The sequence below is a fragment of the Lampetra fluviatilis genome, chromosome 64, assembly GCF_964198595.1.
Source record: "Lampetra fluviatilis chromosome 64, kcLamFluv1.1, whole genome shotgun sequence".
NCBI lineage: Eukaryota > Metazoa > Chordata > Hyperoartia > Petromyzontiformes > Petromyzontidae > Lampetra > Lampetra fluviatilis.
In genome coordinates this window covers 4,791,953-4,812,056 of record NC_136338.1, presented here as the reverse complement: position 1 = coordinate 4,812,056, position 20,104 = coordinate 4,791,953, and the positions used below count along the sequence as shown (strand labels likewise).

At 57.1% G+C, this 20,104-nt stretch overlaps 1 protein-coding gene across 3 annotated transcripts in view; it reads left to right on the top strand.

The window, feature by feature from the left end:
* The window catches only part of KRAS (KRAS proto-oncogene, GTPase), a 40,847-nt gene extending 21,110 nt beyond the window's left edge, over positions 1–19,737 (top strand). The window contains exons 4-6 of one of the 3 annotated variants that reach the window (XM_078882275.1): positions 13,878–14,056; positions 18,534–18,693; positions 19,538–19,737. In XM_078882275.1, the coding sequence (XP_078738401.1) occupies positions 13,878–14,056; positions 18,534–18,693; positions 19,538–19,654 (456 nt within the window). In that variant the 3' untranslated portion in view covers positions 19,655–19,737. The remainder of the gene's footprint in view (positions 1–13,877; positions 14,057–18,533; positions 18,694–19,537) is intronic. The other 2 variants (XM_078882274.1, XM_078882272.1) reach the window with 2 other exon arrangements.
* Positions 19,738–20,104: the final 367 nt, after the last annotated feature.

Below are 20,104 nucleotides of genomic sequence, written 5' to 3'. Positions count from 1 at the left end.
CTCATTCACGCTCATTCACGCTCGCTCACGCTCGTTCACGCTCATTCACGCTCATTCACGCTCATTCACGCTCATTCACGCTCGTTCACGCTCATTCACGCTCATTCACGCTCATTCACGCTCATTCACGCTCGTCCACGCTCATTCACACTCATTCACGCTCATTCACGCTCATTCACGCTCATTCACGCTCGTTCACGCTCGTTCACACTCATTCACGCTCGTCCACGCTCGTTCACGCTCATTCACGCTCATTCACGCTCATTCACGCTCGTCCACGCTCGTTCACACTCATTCACGCTCATTCACGCTCATTCACGCTCATTCACGCTCGTTCACGCTCATTCACGCTCGCTCACGCTCATTCACGCTCGTCCACGCTCGTTCACGCTCGCTCACGCTCATTCACGCTCATTCACGCTCATTCACGCTCGTTCACGCTCGCTCACGCTCATTCACGCTCATTCACGCTCATTCACGCTCATTCACGCTCATTCACGCTCGTTCACGCTCATTCACGCTCGTTCACGCTCATTCACGCTCGTTCACACTCATTCACGCTCATTCACGCTCATTCACGCTCGTTCACACTCATTCACGCTCGTTCACACTCATTCACGCTCGTCCACGCTCATTCACGCTCGTTCACACTCATTCACGCTCGTTCACACTCATTCACGCTCGTCCACGCTCATTCACGCTCGCTCACGCTCATTCACGCTCGTCCACGCTCATTCACGCTCATTCACGCTCGTTCACACTCATTCACGCTCGTCCACGCTCATTCACGCTCATTCACGCTCGTTCACGCTCGTTCACGCTCGTCCACACTCATTCACGCTCGTCCACGCTCGTTCACGCTCGTTCACACTCATTCACGCTCGTTCACACTCATTCACGCTCGTCCACGCTCGTTCACGCTCGTTCACACTCATTCACGCTCGTTCACACTCATTCACGCTCGTTCACACTCATTCACGCTCGTCCACGCTCGTTCACGCTCGTTCACACTCATTCACGCTCGTTCACACTCATTCACGCTCGTTCACACTCATTCACGCTCGTTCACACTCATTCACGCTCGTTCACACTCATTCACGCTCGTCCACGCTCATTCACGCTCGTTCACGCTCATTCACGCTCGTTCACGCTCGTTCACACTCATTCACGCTCATTCACGCTCGTTCACGCTCATTCACGCTCATTCACGCTCGTCCACGCTCGTTCACGCTCGTTCACACTCATTCACGCTCGTTCACGCTCGTTCACGCTCGTTCACACTCATTCACGCTCGTCCACGCTCATTCACGCTCATTCACGCTCATTCACGCTCATTCACGCTCATTCACGCTCATTCACGCTCATTCACGCTCATTCACGCTCATTCACGCTCATTCACGCTCGTTCACGCTCGTTCACGCTCATTCACGCTCATTCACGCTCATTCACGCTCATTCACGCTCATTCACGCTCATTCACGCTCATTCACGCTCGTTCACGCTCATTCACGCTCATTCACGCTCGTTCACGCTCGTTCACACTCATTCACGCTCATTCACGCTCATTCACGCTCATTCACGCTCATTCACGCTCATTCACGCTCATTCACGCTCATTCACGCTCATTCACGCTCATTCACGCTCATTCACGCTCATTCACGCTCATTCACGCTCATTCACGCTCGTTCACGCTCGTTCACGCTCGTTCACGCTCATTCACGCTCATTCACGCTCATTCACGCTCATTCACGCTCATTCACGCTCATTCACGCTCATTCACGCTCATTCACGCTCGTTCACGCTCGTTCACGCTCATTCACGCTCATTCACGCTCATTCACGCTCATTCACGCTCGTTCACGCTCGTTCACGCTCATTCACGCTCATTCACGCTCATTCACGCTCATTCACGCTCGTTCACGCTCGTTCACACTCATTCACGCTCATTCACGCTCATTCACGCTCATTCACGCTCATTCACGCTCATTCACGCTCATTCACGCTCATTCACGCTCATTCACGCTCGTCCACGCTCGTCCACGCTCATTCACGCTCATTCACGCTCATTCACGCTCATTCACGCTCATTCACGCTCGTCCACGCTCGTCCACGCTCATTCACGCTCATTCACGCTCATTCACGCTCGTTCACGCTCATTCACGCTCATTCACGCTCATTCACGCTCATTCACGCTCATTCACGCTCGTTCACGCTCATTCACGCTCATTCACGCTCATTCACGCTCATTCACGCTCGCTCACGCTCATTCACGCTCATTCACGCTCATTCACGCTCATTCACGCTCATTCACGCTCATTCACGCTCATTCACGCTCATTCACGCTCGTTCACGCTCATTCACGCTCATTCACGCTCATTCACGCTCGTCCACGCTCGTCCACGCTCATTCACGCTCATTCACGCTCATTCACGCTCATTCACGCTCATTCACGCTCGCTCACGCTCATTCACACTCATTCACACTCATTCACGCTCATTCACGCTCATTCACGCTCATTCACGCTCATTCACGCTCATTCACGCTCATTCACGCTCATTCACGCTCATTCACGCTCATTCACGCTCATTCACGCTCGTTCACGCTCATTCACGCTCATTCACGCTCATTCACGCTCATTCACGCTCGCTCACGCTCATTCACGCTCATTCACGCTCATTCACGCTCGTTCACGCTCATTCACGCTCATTCACGCTCGTTCACGCTCGTTCACGCTCATTCACGCTCATTCACGCTCATTCACGCTCATTCACGCTCGCTCACGCTCATTCACGCTCATTCACGCTCATTCACGCTCATTCACGCTCATTCACGCTCATTCACGCTCATTCACGCTCATTCACGCTCATTCACGCTCATTCACGCTCATTCACGCTCATTCACGCTCATTCACGCTCGCTCACGCTCATTCACGCTCATTCACGCTCGTTCACGCTCATTCACGCTCATTCACGCTCATTCACGCTCGTTCACGCTCATTCACGCTCATTCACGCTCGCTCACGCTCATTCACGCTCGCTCACGCTCATTCACACTCATTCACGCTCATTCACGCTCATTCACGCTCGTTCACGCTCATTCACGCTCATTCACGCTCGTTCACGCTCATTCACGCTCATTCACGCTCATTCACGCTCATTCACACTCATTCACGCTCATTCACGCTCATTCACGCTCGCTCACGCTCATTCACACTCATTCACGCTCATTCACGCTCATTCACGCTCGCTCACGCTCATTCACACTCATTCACGCTCATTCACGCTCATTCACGCTCGTTCACGCTCATTCACGCTCATTCACGCTCATTCACACTCATTCACGCTCATTCACGCTCATTCACGCTCATTCACGCTCGTTCACGCTCATTCACGCTCATTCACGCTCATTCACACTCATTCACGCTCATTCACGCTCATTCACGCTCGCTCACGCTCATTCACGCTCGTTCACGCTCATTCACGCTCATTCACGCTCGTCCACGCTCGTTCACGCTCGTTCACGCTCATTCACGCTCATTCACACTCATTCACGCTCGTTCACGCTCGTCCACGCTCGTTCACGCTCGTTCACGCTCATTCACGCTCGCTCACGCTCATTCACGCTCGTTCACGCTCGTTCACGCTCATTCACGCTCGTCCACGCTCGTTCACGCTCGTTCACGCTCATTCACGCTCGCTCACGCTCATTCACGCTCGTTCACGCTCGTTCACGCTCATTCACACTCGTCCACGCTCGCTCACGCTCATTCACACTCATTCACGCTCATTCACACTCATTCACACTCATTCACGCTCATTCACACTCATTCACACTCGTCCACGCTCGCTCACGCTCGTTCACGCTCGTTCACGCTCATTCACACTCATTCACGCTCGTTCACGCTCATTCACACTCGTCCACGCTCGCTCACGCTCGTTCACGCTCGTTCACGCTCATTCACACTCATTCACGCTCGTTCACGCTCATTCACACTCGTCCACGCTCGCTCACGCTCGTTCACGCTCGTTCACGCTCATTCACGCTCGTTCACGCTCATTCACACTCGTCCACGCTCGTTCACGCTCATTCACGCTCGTTCACGCTCATTCACACTCGTCCACGCTCGCTCACGCTCGTTCACGCTCGTTCACGCTCATTCACACTCGTCCACGCTCATTCACGCTCGTTCACGCTCATTCACGCTCGTTCACGCTCATTCACGCTCGTTCACGCTCGTTCACGCTCGTTCACGCTCATTCACGCTCGTCCACGCTCGCTCACGCTCATTCACGCTCGTTCACGCTCGTTCACGCTCATTCACGCTCGTCCACGCTCGTTCACGCTCGTTCACGCTCGCTCACGCTCATTCACACTCATTCACGCTCGTTCACGCTCATTCACACTCGTCCACGCTCGCTCACGCTCGTTCACGCTCGTTCACGCTCATTCACACTCGTTCACGCTCGTTCACACTCATTCACGCTCGTCCACGCTCGCTCACGCTCGTTCACGCTCGTTCACGCTCATTCACACTCATTCACGCTCGTCCACGCTCGTTCACGCTCGTTCACGCTCGCTCACGCTCATTCACGCTCATTCACGCTCGTCCACGCTCGCTCACGCTCGTTCACGCTCGTTCACGCTCATTCACGCTCGTTCACGCTCGTCCACGCTCGCTCACGCTCGTTCACGCTCGTTCACGCTCATTCACGCTCGTCCACGCTCGCTCACGCTCGTTCACGCTCGTTCACGCTCATTCACACTCATTCACGCTCGTCCACGCTCGTTCACGCTCGTTCACGCTCGTCCACGCTCGCTCACGCTCGTTCACGCTCATTCACACTCGTCCACGCTCGCTCACGCTCGTTCACGCTCGTTCACGCTCGCTCACGCTCGTTCACGCTCATTCACGCTCGTCCACGCTCGCTCACGCTCGTTCACGCTCGTTCACGCTCATTCACGCTCATTCACGCTCGTCCACGCTCGCTCACGCTCGTTCACGCTCGTTCACGCTCATTCACGCTCGTCCACGCTCGCTCACGCTCGTTCACGCTCGTTCACGCTCATTCACACTCATTCACGCTCGTCCACGCTCGTTCACGCTCGTTCACGCTCGCTCACGCTCGTTCACGCTCGTTCACGCTCGTTCACGCTCGTTCACGCTCGTTCACACTCATTCACGCTCGTCCACGCTCGCTCACGCTCATTCACACTCATTCACGCTCGTTCACGCTCGTTCACGCTCGTCCACGCTCATTCACGCTCATTCACACTCATTCACGCTCGTTCACGCTCATTCACGCTCATTCACGCTCGTTCACGCTCATTCACGCTCATTCACGCTCGTTCACGCTCATTCACGCTCATTCACGCTCGTTCACGCTCATTCACGCTCATTCACGCTCGTTCACGCTCATTCACGCTCGTTCACGCTCATTCACGCTCATTCACGCTCGTTCACGCTCATTCACGCTCATTCACGCTCATTCACGCTCATTCACGCTCATTCACGCTCATTCACGCTCATTCACGCTCGTTCACGCTCATTCACGCTCATTCACGCTCATTCACGCTCATTCACGCTCATTCACGCTCATTCACGCTCATTCACGCTCATTCACGCTCATTCACGCTCATTCACGCTCATTCACGCTCATTCACGCTCATTCACGCTCATTCACGCTCGTCCACGCTCATTCACGCTCGTTCACGCTCATTCACGCTCATTCACGCTCATTCACGCTCGTTCACGCTCATTCACGCTCATTCACGCTCATTCACGCTCATTCACGCTCATTCACGCTCATTCACGCTCGTTCACGCTCATTCACGCTCATTCACGCTCATTCACGCTCATTCACGCTCATTCACGCTCATTCACGCTCATTCACGCTCATTCACGCTCATTCACGCTCATTCACGCTCATTCACGCTCGTCCACGCTCGTTCACGCTCATTCACGCTCGTTCACGCTCATTCACGCTCATTCACGCTCATTCACGCTCGTTCACGCTCATTCACGCTCATTCACGCTCGTTCACGCTCATTCACGCTCATTCACGCTCATTCACGCTCGTCCACGCTCGTTCACGCTCATTCACGCTCATTCACGCTCATTCACGCTCATTCACGCTCGTTCACGCTCATTCACGCTCATTCACGCTCGTTCACGCTCATTCACGCTCATTCACGCTCGTCACGCTCATTCACGCTCATTCACGCTCATTCACGCTCGTTCACGCTCATTCACGCTCATTCACGCTCGTTCACGCTCATTCACGCTCATTCACGCTCATTCACGCTCATTCACGCTCGTTCACGCTCATTCACGCTCATTCACGCTCGTTCACGCTCATTCACGCTCATTCACGCTCGTTCACGCTCATTCACGCTCATTCACGCTCGTTCACGCTCATTCACGCTCATTCACGCTCGTTCACGCTCATTCACGCTCATTCACGCTCATTCACGCTCATTCACGCTCATTCACGCTCGTTCACGCTCATTCACGCTCATTCACGCTCATTCACGCTCATTCACGCTCATTCACGCTCGTCCACGCTCGTTCACGCTCATTCACGCTCGTTCACGCTCATTCACGCTCATTCACGCTCATTCACGCTCATTCACGCTCGTTCACGCTCATTCACGCTCGTCACGCTCATTCACGCTCATTCACGCTCATTCACGCTCGTTCACGCTCATTCACGCTCATTCACGCTCATTCACGCTCGTTCACGCTCGTTCACGCTCATTCACGCTCATTCACGCTCATTCACGCTCATTCACGCTCGTTCACGCTCATTCACGCTCATTCACGCTCATTCACGCTCATTCACGCTCGTTCACGCTCATTCACGCTCGTCACGCTCATTCACGCTCATTCACGCTCATTCACGCTCATTCACGCTCGTTCACGCTCATTCACGCTCATTCACGCTCATTCACGCTCGTTCACGCTCGTTCACGCTCGTTCACGCTCATTCACGCTCGTTCACGCTCGTTCACGCTCATTCACGCTCATTCACGCTCATTCACGCTCATTCACGCTCATTCACGCTCATTCACGCTCATTCACGCTCGTTCACGCTCGTTCACGCTCATTCACGCTCATTCACGCTCATTCACGCTCATTCACGCTCATTCACGCTCATTCACGCTCGTTCACGCTCGTCCACGCTCATTCACGCTCATTCACGCTCATTCACGCTCATTCACGCTCATTCACGCTCGTTCACGCTCGTCCACGCTCATTCACGCTCGTTCACGCTCGTTCACGCTCGTTCACGCTCATTCACGCTCATTCACGCTCGTTCACGCTCGTCCACGCTCATTCACGCTCATTCACGCTCATTCACGCTCGTTCACGCTCATTCACGCTCGTCCACGCTCATTCACGCTCATTCACGCTCATTCACGCTCATTCACGCTCATTCACGCTCGTTCACGCTCGTTCACGCTCGTCCACGCTCATTCACGCTCATTCACGCTCGTTCACGCTCGTCCACGCTCATTCACGCTCATTCACGCTCATTCACGCTCGTTCACGCTCATTCACGCTCGTCCACGCTCATTCACGCTCATTCACGCTCATTCACGCTCATTCACGCTCATTCACGCTCGTTCACGCTCGTCCACGCTCATTCACGCTCATTCACGCTCATTCACGCTCATTCACGCTCATTCACGCTCATTCACGCTCGTTCACGCTCGTCCACGCTCATTCACGCTCGTTCACGCTCGTTCACGCTCATTCACGCTCATTCACGCTCATTCACGCTCATTCACGCTCATTCACGCTCATTCACGCTCATTCACGCTCATTCACGCTCGTTCACGCTCGTTCACGCTCATTCACGCTCATTCACGCTCATTCACGCTCATTCACGCTCATTCACGCTCATTCACGCTCGTCCACGCTCATTCACGCTCATTCACGCTCATTCACGCTCATTCACGCTCGTCCACGCTCATTCACGCTCATTCACGCTCGTCCACGCTCATTCACGCTCATTCACGCTCATTCACGCTCATTCACGCTCATTCACGCTCATTCACGCTCATTCACGCTCATTCACGCTCATTCACGCTCATTCACGCTCATTCACGCTCGTTCACGCTCGTTCACTGCTCATTCACGCTCATTCACGCTCATTCACGCTCATTCACGCTCATTCACGCTCATTCACGCTCGTCCACGCTCATTCACGCTCATTCACGCTCATTCACGCTCATTCACGCTCATTCACGCTCATTCACGCTCGTTCACGCTCGTTCACGCTCATTCACGCTCATTCACGCTCATTCACGCTCATTCACGCTCATTCACGCTCATTCACGCTCGTCCACGCTCATTCACGCTCATTCACGCTCGTCCACGCTCATTCACGCTCATTCACGCTCGTTCACGCTCATTCACGCTCATTCACGCTCGTCCACGCTCATTCACGCTCATTCACGCTCGTTCACGCTCATTCACGCTCATTCACGCTCATTCACGCTCGTCCACGCTCATTCACGCTCGTTCACGCTCATTCACGCTCGTCCACGCTCATTCACGCTCATTCACGCTCGTTCACGCTCATTCACGCTCATTCACGCTCATTCACGCTCGTCCACGCTCATTCACGCTCATTCACGCTCGTCCACGCTCATTCACGCTCATTCACGCTCGTCCACGCTCGTTCACGCTCATTCACGCTCATTCACGCTCGTCCACGCTCATTCACGCTCATTCACGCTCGTTCACGCTCATTCACGCTCATTCACGCTCATTCACGCTCGTTCACGCTCATTCACGCTCGTTCACGCTCATTCACGCTCGTCCACGCTCATTCACGCTCATTCACGCTCGTTCACAGCTCATTCACGCTCATTCACGCTCATTCACGCTCGTTCTCGCTCGTTCACGCTCATTCACGCTCATTCACGCTCGTTCACGCTCGTCCACGCTCGTCCACGCTCGTTCACGCTCGTCCACGCTCGTTCTCGCTCGTTCACGCTCATTCACGCTCATTCACGCTCGTTCACGCTCGTCCACGCTCGTTCTCGCTCGTTCTCGCTCGTCCACGCTCGTCCACGCTCGTTCACGCTCGTCCACGCTCGTTCTCGCTCGTTCACGCTCGTCCACGCTCGTCCACGCTCGTTCACGCTCGTCCACGCTCGTTCACGCTCGTCCACGCTCGTTCACGCTCGTCCACGCTCGTCCACGCTCGTTCACGCTCGTCCACGCTCGCTCACGCTCGTTCACGCTCGTCCACGCTCGTTCACGCTCGTTCACGCTCGTTCACGCTCGTTCACGCTCGTCCACGCTCGCTCACGCTCGTTCACGCTCGTCCACGCTCGTTCACGCTCGTTCACGCTCGTTCACGCTCGTCCACGCTCGTCCACGCTCGTTCACGCTCGTTCTCGCTCGTCCACGCTCGTTCACGCTCGTCACGCTCGTTCACGCTCGTCCACGCTCGTCCACGCTCGTTCACGCTCGTTCACGCTCGTCCACGCTCGCTCACGCTCGTTCACGCTCGTCCACGCTCGTTCACGCTCGCTCACGCTCGTCCACGCTCGCTCACGCTCGCTCACGCTCGTTCACGCTCGTTCACGCTCGTCCACGCTCGTTCACGCTCGTCCACGCTCGCTCACGCTCGTTCACGCTCGTCCACGCTCGTTCACGCTCGCTCACGCTCGTCCACGCTCGTCCACGCTCGTTCACGCTCGTCCACGCTCGTTCACGCTCGTCCACGCTCGTTCACGCTCGTCCACGCTCGTTCACGCTCGTCCACGCTCGTCCACGCTCGTTCACGCTCGTCCACGCTCGTCCACGCTCGTCCACGCTCGTCCACGCTCGTCCACGCTCGTTCACGCTCGTCTACGCTCGTCCACGCTCGTCCACGCTCGTCCACGCTCGTCCACGCTCGTCCACGCTCGTCCACGCTCGTCCACGCTCGTTCTCGCTCGTTCTCGCTCGTTCACGCTCGTCCACGCTCGTCCACGCTCGTCCACGCTCGTCCACGCTCGTTCACGCTCGTCCACGCTCGTCCACGCTCGTTCACGCTCGTCCACGCTCGTCCACGCTCGTCCACGCTCGTCCACGCTCGTTCTCGCTCGTCCACGCTCGTCCACGCTCGTCCACGCTCGTCCACGCTCGTCCACGCTCGTTCACGCTCGTCCACGCTCGTTCTCGCTCGTCCACGCTCGTCCACGCTCGTCCACGCTCGTCCACGCTCGTTCACGCTCGTTCACGCTCGTTCACGCTCGTTCACGCTCGTCCACGCTCGTTCACGCTCGTCCACGCTCGTTCACGCTCGTTCACGCTCGTTCACGCTCGTTCACGCTCGCTCTCGCTCGTTCACGCTCGTTCACGCTCGTTCACGCTCGTTCACGCTCGTTCACGCTCGCTCTCGCTCGTTCACGCTCGTTCTCGCTCGCTCACGCTCGTTCACGCTCGCTCTCGCTCGTTCACGCTCGTTCTCGCTCGCTCTCGCTCGTTCACGCTCGTTCTCGCTCGTTCTCGCTCGTTCACGCTCGTTCACGCTCGCTCTCGCTCGCTCTCGCTCGTTCACGCTCGTTCTCGCTCGTTCACGCTCGTTCTCGCTCGTTCTCGCTCGTCCTCGCTCGTTCTCGCTCGTTCTCGCTCGTTCTCGCTCGTTCTCGCTCGTTCACGCTCGTTCACGCTCGTTCTCGCTCGTTCTCGCTCGTCCACGCTCGTCCACGCTCGTTCTCGCTCGTCCTCGCTCGTTCTCGCTCGTTCTCGCTCGTTCTCGCTCGTTCACGCTCGTTCTCGCTCGTTCACGCTCGTCCTCGCTCGTTCTCGCTCGTTCTCGCTCGTTCTCGCTCGTTCTCGCTCGTCCTCGCTCGTTCACGCTCGTTCTCGCTCGTTCTCGCTCGTTCTCGCTCGTTCTCGCTCGTTCACGCTCGTTCTCGCTCGTTCACGCTCGTCCTCGCTCGTTCTCGCTCGTTCCTCGCTCGTTCTCGCTCGTTCTCGCTCGTTCTCGCTCGTCCTCGCTCGTTCTCGCTCGTTCTCGCTCGTTCACGCTCGTCCACGCTCGTTCTCGCTCGTCCTCGCTCGTTCTCGCTCGTTCTCGCTCGTTCTCGCTCGTTCACGCTCGTTCTCGCTCGTTCACGCTCGTCCTCGCTCGTTCTCGCTCGTTCTCGCTCGTTCTCGCTCGTTCTCGCTCGTTCTCGCTCGTTCACGCTCGTTCTCGCTCGTTCACGCTCGTCCTCGCTCGTTCTCGCTCGTTCTCGCTCGTTCTCGCTCGTTCACGCTCGTCCACGCTCGTTCACGCTCGTCCACGCTCGTTCACGCTCGTTCACGCTCGTCCACGCTCGTTCACGCTCGTTCACGCTCGTCCACGCTCGTCCACGCTCGTCCACGCTCGTTCACGCTCGTCCACGCTCGTTCTCGCTCGTCCTCGCTCGTTCACGCTCGTTCTCGCTCGTTCTCGCTCGTTCACGCTCGTCCACGCTCGTTCTCGCTCGTCCTCGCTCGTTCTCGCTCGTTCTCGCTCGTTCTCGCTCGTTCACGCTCGTCCACGCTCGTTCACGCTCGTCCACGCTCGTTCTCGCTCGTTCTCGCTCGTTCACGCTCGTTCTCGCTCGTTCACGCTCGTCCTCGCTCGTTCTCGCTCGTTCTCGCTCGTTCTCGCTCGTTCTCGCTCGTCCTCGCTCGTTCACGCTCGTTCTCGCTCGTTCACGCTCGTCCACGCTCGTTCTCGCTCGTCCTCGCTCGTTCTCGCTCGTCCTCGCTCGTTCACGCTCGTTCTCGCTCGTCCACGCTCGTCCACGCTCGCTCTCGCTCGTTCACGCTCGTTCTCGCTCGTTCTCGCTCGTTCTCGCTCGTCCTCGCTCGTTCACGCTCGTCCACGCTCGCTCTCGCTCGTTCACGCTCGTTCTCGCTCGTTCACGCTCGTCCACGCTCGTTCACGCTCGTTCACGCTCGTCCACGCTCGCTCTCGCTCGTTCACGCTCGTTCTCGCTCGTTCACGCTCGTCCACGCTCGTCCTCGCTCGTTCACGCTCGTCCACGCTCGTTCTCGCTCGTCCTCGCTCGTTCTCGCTCGTTCTCGCTCGTTCTCGCTCGTTCTCGCTCGTTCTCGCTCGTTCACGCTCGTTCTCGCTCGTTCACGCTCGTTCTCGCTCGTTCTCGCTCGTTCTCGCTCGTTCTCGCTCGTTCACGCTCGTTCTCGCTCGTTCTCGCTCGTTCTCGCTCGTTCTCGCTCGTTCACGCTCGTCCTCGCTCGTTCTCGCTCGTCCACGCTCGTTCTCGCTCGTTCTCGCTCGTTCTCGCTCGTTCTCGCTCGTTCTCGCTCGTTCTCGCTCGTTCTCGCTCGTTCTCGCTCGTTCTCGCTCGTTCACGCTCGTTCTCGCTCGTTCTCGCTCGTTCTCGCTCGTTCTCGCTCGTTCTCGCTCGTTCTCGCTCGTTCTCGCTCGTTCTCGCTCGTTCTCGCTCGTTCACGCTCGTTCTCGCTCGTTCTCGCTCGTTCTCGCTCGTTCTCGCTCGTTCACGCTCGTTCTCGCTCGTTCTCGCTCGTTCTCGCTCGTTCTCGCTCGTTCACGCTCGTCCTCGCTCGTTCTCGCTCGTCCACGCTCGTTCTCGCTCGTTCTCGCTCGTTCTCGCTCGTTCTCGCTCGTTCTCGCTCGTCCACGCTCGTCCTCGCTCGTTCTCGCTCGTTCTCGCTCGTTCTCGCTCGTTCACGCTCGTTCTCGCTCGTTCACGCTCGCTCACGCTCGTTCACGCTCGTCCACGCTCGTCCACGTTCGTTCACACTCGCTCGCTCACGCTCGTTCACGCTCGTCCACGCTCGTCCACACTCGCTCGCTCACGCTCGTTCACGCCCATTCACGCTCGTTCACGCTCGCTCACGTTCGGCCCACGTCGCCTTAGCATCGACGCAGCGCTCCTCGTTGGGAGAAAACTACAAAAACAAACGCCTCTCCCACCCCCCTCCAAACCCCTTCACGATGCATTCCCCAATCTTCATTTGGAGCTTTCGTGACTGCAGGAGTTACTGTTTGGTTCTTTCGGTAAAGTGACGTATGAAGATAAAGTAATACATTAAATACTAGCATACTACGACGTTTCGATTGCAACGCAAGCAATCGTCATCAGGTATTAAAGAAATAGCAACACAAATCTAACCACGAAACTATAGGCAGACATACAAGCGGACAGATATCGCAAAGATACACAGAGAGAGAGAATATTTCTTCTAGATTTGAAGCTTTCGTGACTGCAAGGATTCATATTCGTAGGTTTTTTCGGTAAAGTCACCAGGTTGGTAAAACATTAAAATTAATAAAAGTAAAATAAAATAAAAATCACGACGTTTCGGAGGCAACACAAGCTTCCGTCTTCAGGTGGAACCGTCACAGCCACGACAGCTGTATCAAGTAAATGAGAGATTGCAAGAGCTACCACTCCGTATATATAGTGGTTGAAGAGGGGAAGGGCCGTACTTGGCCCTTCATTATATCCATTATATATACGGAGTGGTAGCTCTTGTAATCTCTCATTTACTTGATACAGCTGTCGTGGCTGTGACGGTTCCACCTGAAGACGGAAGCTTGTGTTGTTGCCTCCGAAACGTCGTGATTTTTATTTTAATTTTACTTTTATTAATTTTAATGTTTTTACCTACACGGTGACTTTACCGAAAAAACCTAAGAATACGAATAAGAGAGAGAGAGAGAGAACACGCATGGGCACACACACACAGAGAGAGAGAGACTTTTACCGAAAGAACCACAGAGATGCGTTCCCCAATCGCGCCGCGTATCCATCGCGCCGCCCTTGTGGCGGGAGGCACGGGGGCTGAACGTCCGCGTCTGCGGGAGGCCAATGCTACCGTCGGCTGTTGGGGGGTCGGGGCGTGCCTTGTGCACAGGACTCGTACCGCAAGCAGGTGGTGATCGACGGGGAGACGTGTTTGCTGGACATCCTGGACACAGCCGGGCAAGAAGAGTACAGTGCCATGCGAGACCAGTACATGCGCACGGGAGAGGGCTTTCTCTGCGTCTTCGCCATCAACAACTCCAAGTCCTTCGAGGACATCCACCAGTACAGGTGGGTGTGTGTGTGTGTGTTTCACACCATCCACCAGTACAGGTAGGTGTGTGTGTGTGTCTAACACTATCCACCAGTACAGGTGGGTGGGTGGGTGTGTGTGTGTGTCTAACACTATCCACCAGTACAGGTAGGTGTGTGTGTGTGTGTGTCTAACACCACCCACCAGTACAGGTGGGTGGGTGGGTGTGTGTGTGTGTCTAACACCATCCACCAGTACAGGTAGGTGTGTGTGTGTGTCTAACACCATCCACCAGTACAGGTAGGTGTGTGTGTGTGTGTGTCTAACACCACCCACCAGTACAGGTAGGTGTGTGTGTGTGTTTGTCTAACACCATCCACCAGTACAGGTAGGTGTGTGTGTGTGTCTAACACCATCCACCAGTACAGGTAGGTGTGTGTGTGTGTGTCTAACACCATCCACCAGTACAGGTAGGTGTGTGTGTGTGTGTCTAACACTATCCACCAGTACAGGTAGGTGTGTGTGTGTGTGTCTAACACCATCCACCAGTACAGGTAGGTGTGTGTGTGTGTCTAACACCATCCACCAGTACAGGTGGGTGTGTGTGTGTGTGTGTCTAACACCATCCACCAGTACAGGTGGGTGGGTGTGTGTGTCTAACACCATCCACCAGTACAGGTAGGTGTGTGTGTGTGTGTGTCTAACACCATCCACCAGTACAGGTGGGTGGGTGTGTGTGTCTAACACCATCCACCAGTACAGGTGACAGGGTGTGTGTGTGTGTGTCTAACACCATCCACCAGTACAGGTAGGTGTGTGTGTGTGTGTCTAACACCATCCACCAGTACAGGTGGGTGTGTGTGTGTGTGTGTGTCTAACACCATCCACCAGTACAGGTGTGTGTGTGTGTGTGTCTAACACCATCCACCAGTACAGGTGGGTGTGTGTGTGTGTGTCTCACACCATCCACCAGTACAGGTGGCAGGGTGTGTGTGTGTGTGTGTTACACCACCCACCACTACAGGTGTCAGGGTGTGTGTGTGTGTGTGTTACACCACCCACCACTACAGGTGTCAGGGTGTGTGTGTGTGTGTTACACCACCCACCACTACAGGTGTCAGGGTGTGTGTGTGTGTGTGTTACACCACCCACCACTACAGGTGACAGGGTGTGTGTGTGTTACACCACCCACCACTACAGGTGTCAGGGTGTGTGTGTGTGTGTTACACCATCCACCACTACAGGTGACAGGGTGTGTGCGTGTGTGTTACACCACCCACCACTACAGGTGTCAGGGTGTGTGTGTGTGTGTCTAACACCACCCACCACTACAGGTGACAGGGTGTGTGTGTGTGTGTGTCTCACAGTATCCACCACTACAGGTGGCAGGGTGTGTGTGTGTGTCTTACTGTATTCACCAGTACAGCAGGAAGGGTGTGTGTATAGTAGTGTATAGTGTATTATATAGTAGTGTGTAGTGTATAGTAGTGTGTGCAGTGCGTAGTGTATTGTAGTGTGTTATATAGTGTGTAGTGTATCGTAGTGTGTACTGTATAGTAGTGTGTAGTGTATGTGTAGTGTATAGTGTAGTGTATAGTGTAGTGTATAGTGTAGTGTATAGTAGTGTAGTGTATAGTGTAGTGTGTATAGTGTAGTGTGTGTAGTGTAGTGTGTGTAGTGTATAGTAGTGTAGTGTATAGTGTAGTGTATAGTGTAGTGTGTATAGTGTAGTGTGTGTAGTGTGTAGTGTATAGTAGTGTAGTGTGTAGTGTAGTGTGTAGTGTATAGTATAGTAGTGTAGTGTGTGTAGTGTAGTGTGTGTAGTGTAGTGTGTGTAGTGTAGTGTGTGTAGTGTAGTGTTGTGTGTAGTGTATAGTAGTGTAGTGTATAGTAGTGTATAGTGTAGTGTATAGTAGTGTAGTGTGTAGTGTATAGTAGTGCAGTGTATAGTAGTGTAGTGTATAGTGTAGTGTACATAGTGTATATTATCTGAAAGCGCCGCGCGATGTGGTGACCGACGTCTTTGTTCGACGGCCGAGCCAAAATCCGCTGCTGCGAGGATGACGACCGTAGCAAGTTGACGTGACCACGACCACCACCACAACCACCACCACCACCACCACGACCACCACCACCACGACCACCACCACCACGACCACCACCACGACCACCACCACCACCACCACGACCATCACCACCACCACCACGACCACCACCACCACGACCACCACCACGACCACCACCACGACCACCACCACCACGACCACCACCACCACGACCACCACCACGACCACCACCACCACGACCATCACCACCACCACCACGACCACCACCACCACGACCACCACCACGACCACCACCACCACGACCACCACCACGACCACCACCACCACGACCACCACCACCACGACCACCACGACCACCACCACGACCACCACCACCACGACCACCACCACCACGACCACCACCACGACCATCACCACCACCACCACGACCACCACCACGACCACCACCACCACCATGACCACCACCACGACCACCACCACGACCATCACCACCACCACCACGACCACCACCACGACCACCACCACCACGACCACCACCACGACCACCACCACGACCACCACCACGACCACCACCACCACCACCACCACCACGACCACCACCACGACCACCACCACCACCACGACCACCACCACGACCACCACCACGACCACCACGACCACCACCACAACGACCACCACGACCACCACCACGACCACCACCACCACCACGACCACCACCACGACCACCACCACGACCACCACCACGACCACCACCACCACGACCACCACCACGACCACCACCACGACCACCACCACGACCACCACCACCACGACCACCACCACCACGACCACCACCACCACCACCACCACCACCACGACCACCACCACCACCACGACCACCACCACGACCACCACCACCACCACGACCACCACCACGACCACCACCACGACCACCACCACCACCACGACCACCACCACGACCACCACCACGACCACCACCACGACCACCACCACCACCACGACCACCACCACGACCACCACCACGACCACCACCACGACCACCACCACCACCACGACCACCACCACGACCACCACCACGACCACCACCACGACCACCACCACGACCAGCACCAGCACCACCACCACGACCACCACCACGACCACCACCACCACCACCACCACGACCACCACCACGACCACCACCACGACCACCACCACGACCACCACCACGACCACCACCACGACCACCACCACGACCAGCACCACCACCACCACCACGACCACCACCACGACCACCACCACCACCACCACGACCACCACCACGACCACCACCACGACCACCACCACGACCACCACCACGACCACCACCACCATCACCACCACCACCACGACCACCACCACCACCACGACCACCACCACCACCACCACGACCACCACCACGACCACCACCACCACGACCACCACCACGACCACCACCACGACCACCACCACCACCACTACCACCACGACCACGACCACCACCACGACCACCACCACCACGACCACCACCACGACCACCACCACCACCACCACCACGACCACCACCACGACCACCACCACGACCACCACCACCACCACTACCACCACGACCACCACCACGACCACCACCACCACCACTCACCACCACCACGACCACCACCACGACCACCACCACCACCACTCACCACCACCACGACCACCACCACGACCACCACCACGACCACCACCACCACCACGACCACCACCACCACCACTCACCACCACCACGACCACCACCACCACCACGACCACCACCACGACCACCACCACCACCACTCACCACCACCACCACGACCACCACCACGACCACCACCACGACCACCACCACGACCACCACCACGACCACCACTACGACCACCACCACCACGACCACCACCACTCACCACCACCACGACCACCACCACCACCACGACCACCACCACCACGACCACCACCACCACCACTCACCACCACCACGACCACCACCACGACCACCACCACGACCACCACCACGACCACCACCACTCACCACCACCACGACCACCACCACCACCACGACCACCACCACGACCACCACCACCACGACCACCACCACGACCACCACCACGACCACCACCACCACGACCACCACCACGACCATCACCACCACGACCACTGCCACCACCACCACGTCCACCACCACGACCACCACCACCACGACCACCACCACCACGACCACCACCACGACCCCTTGACGAGAGGTCGGCAGCGATGCGCCCTCGCTCGGAGCGTCGGCACCCACCGCCACCACCGCCACCACCGCTGCCACCACGACCACGACCACCACCACCACCACGACCACCACCGCTGCCACCACCGCCACCACCACCTCGACCACCACCACGACGCGCGACCGACCTCTGCCGCGCGCCCTCCCGCCGGCTCTCTGTTGCAGGGAACAGATCAAGCGCGTGAAGGACTCGGAGGACGTGCCGATGGTGCTGGTGGGGAACAAGTGCGACCTGCCCACGCGGACCGTTGACACGAAGCAGGCCCAGGAGCTGGCACGCAGCTACGGCATCCCCTTCATCGAGACCTCCGCCAAGACTCGGCAGGTAGGAGGGGGGCGGGGGGGGGGAGGGGGGCGGGGGGAGGGGGCGGGGGAGGTGGGGGCAATTGGGGGGGGGGGGGGGTTCGATTCCCACGTTCCTGGGAGGTCGCGTGCCCACGTGGCCACACGTGTGTGTGTGTGAGTCTATCGGTGTTGGTCTGTGTGTGTGAGTGTGTGTGTGCGTGTGTGTGTGTGTTTGTGTGAGTGTGTCTGTGTGTGTCTGTGTGTGCGTGTGTGTGAGTGTCTGTGTGTGTGTGTGAGTGTCTGTGTGTGTGTGTCTGTGGGTGTGTGTGAGTGGGTGTGTGTGTGTGTGTGTGTCTGTGTGTGCGCGTGTGTCTGTGTGTGTGCGAGTGTCTGTGTGTGTGTGTCCGCGTGTGTGTGAGTGTCTGTGTGTGTGCGTGTGTGTGTGAGTGTCTGTGTGCGTGTGAGAGTCTGTGTGTGTCCGTGTGTGTGTCTGTGTGTGTGAGGCTACCAGTGTTGGCCCTGCGTGTCCGCGTCTCTGCGCACGAGTCCCTCCCTCTAACGAGAGCTCCCCGCGACGGTGGCGGCTGCCACTGCGTGTGTCTGTGTGTGTGTGCGTGCGTGTGTGTGTGCGTGCGTGTGTCTGTGTGTGCGCGTGTGTCTGTGTGTGTTCGCCCTGCGTGTGTGTGTGTGTGTCTGTGTGCGTGTGTGTGTGTCTGTGTGTGCGTGTGTGCGTGTGTCTGTGTGTGCGTCTGTGTGTGCGTGTGTGTGTGTGCGTGTGTCTGTGTGTGCGTGTGTCTGTGTGTGTGCGTGTGTCTGTGTGTGTGCGTGTGTGTGTGTGTGTGTCTGTGTGTGTGTGTGTGTGCGTGTGTGCGTGTGTCGTGCAGGGCGTGGACGATGCCTTCTACACGCTGGTGCGGGAGATCCGCAAGTACAAGGACCGCATGAGCAAAGACGGGCGCAAGAAGAAAAAGAAATCAAAGAGGAAGTGTGTCCTCATGTAAATTTCATTCCCTCCCTGCCCCCCCCCCGCCCCCCCCCCCTTTCTCCCCTCCCTCCGATGGTGACGAGAGAACAGAGGGGGGTGGGGTGGGGGGGTCGTGGGGGGTCGTGGGGGGGGTGGAGGGGAGGGGGTCGAACCGCAGAACCGAAACCGCCACCCACACGTGTCGACGATGGGGAGACCCCCCCCCTGTGTCTCAGCGACCGCCCACCGCTAAACGATTTTGAGCTCGGCTGAAACTGGGGCCCGGTTTTAACTCGCGAAGGGAATTTCAATGTCCCCCCCCCCTCCATCTGACCCCCCCCCTCCCCTGGTTTTGAGGGGGGGGCGGGAAATAAAAAAAATTATCGACCGGCCACACATCCCTCTCTCCCTCCCTCCCTCCCTCCATCCCTCCTCCTCCTCCCTCCCCCCCCCTCCCTTCCCCCTCCCTCCCTCCCTCCCTCCATCC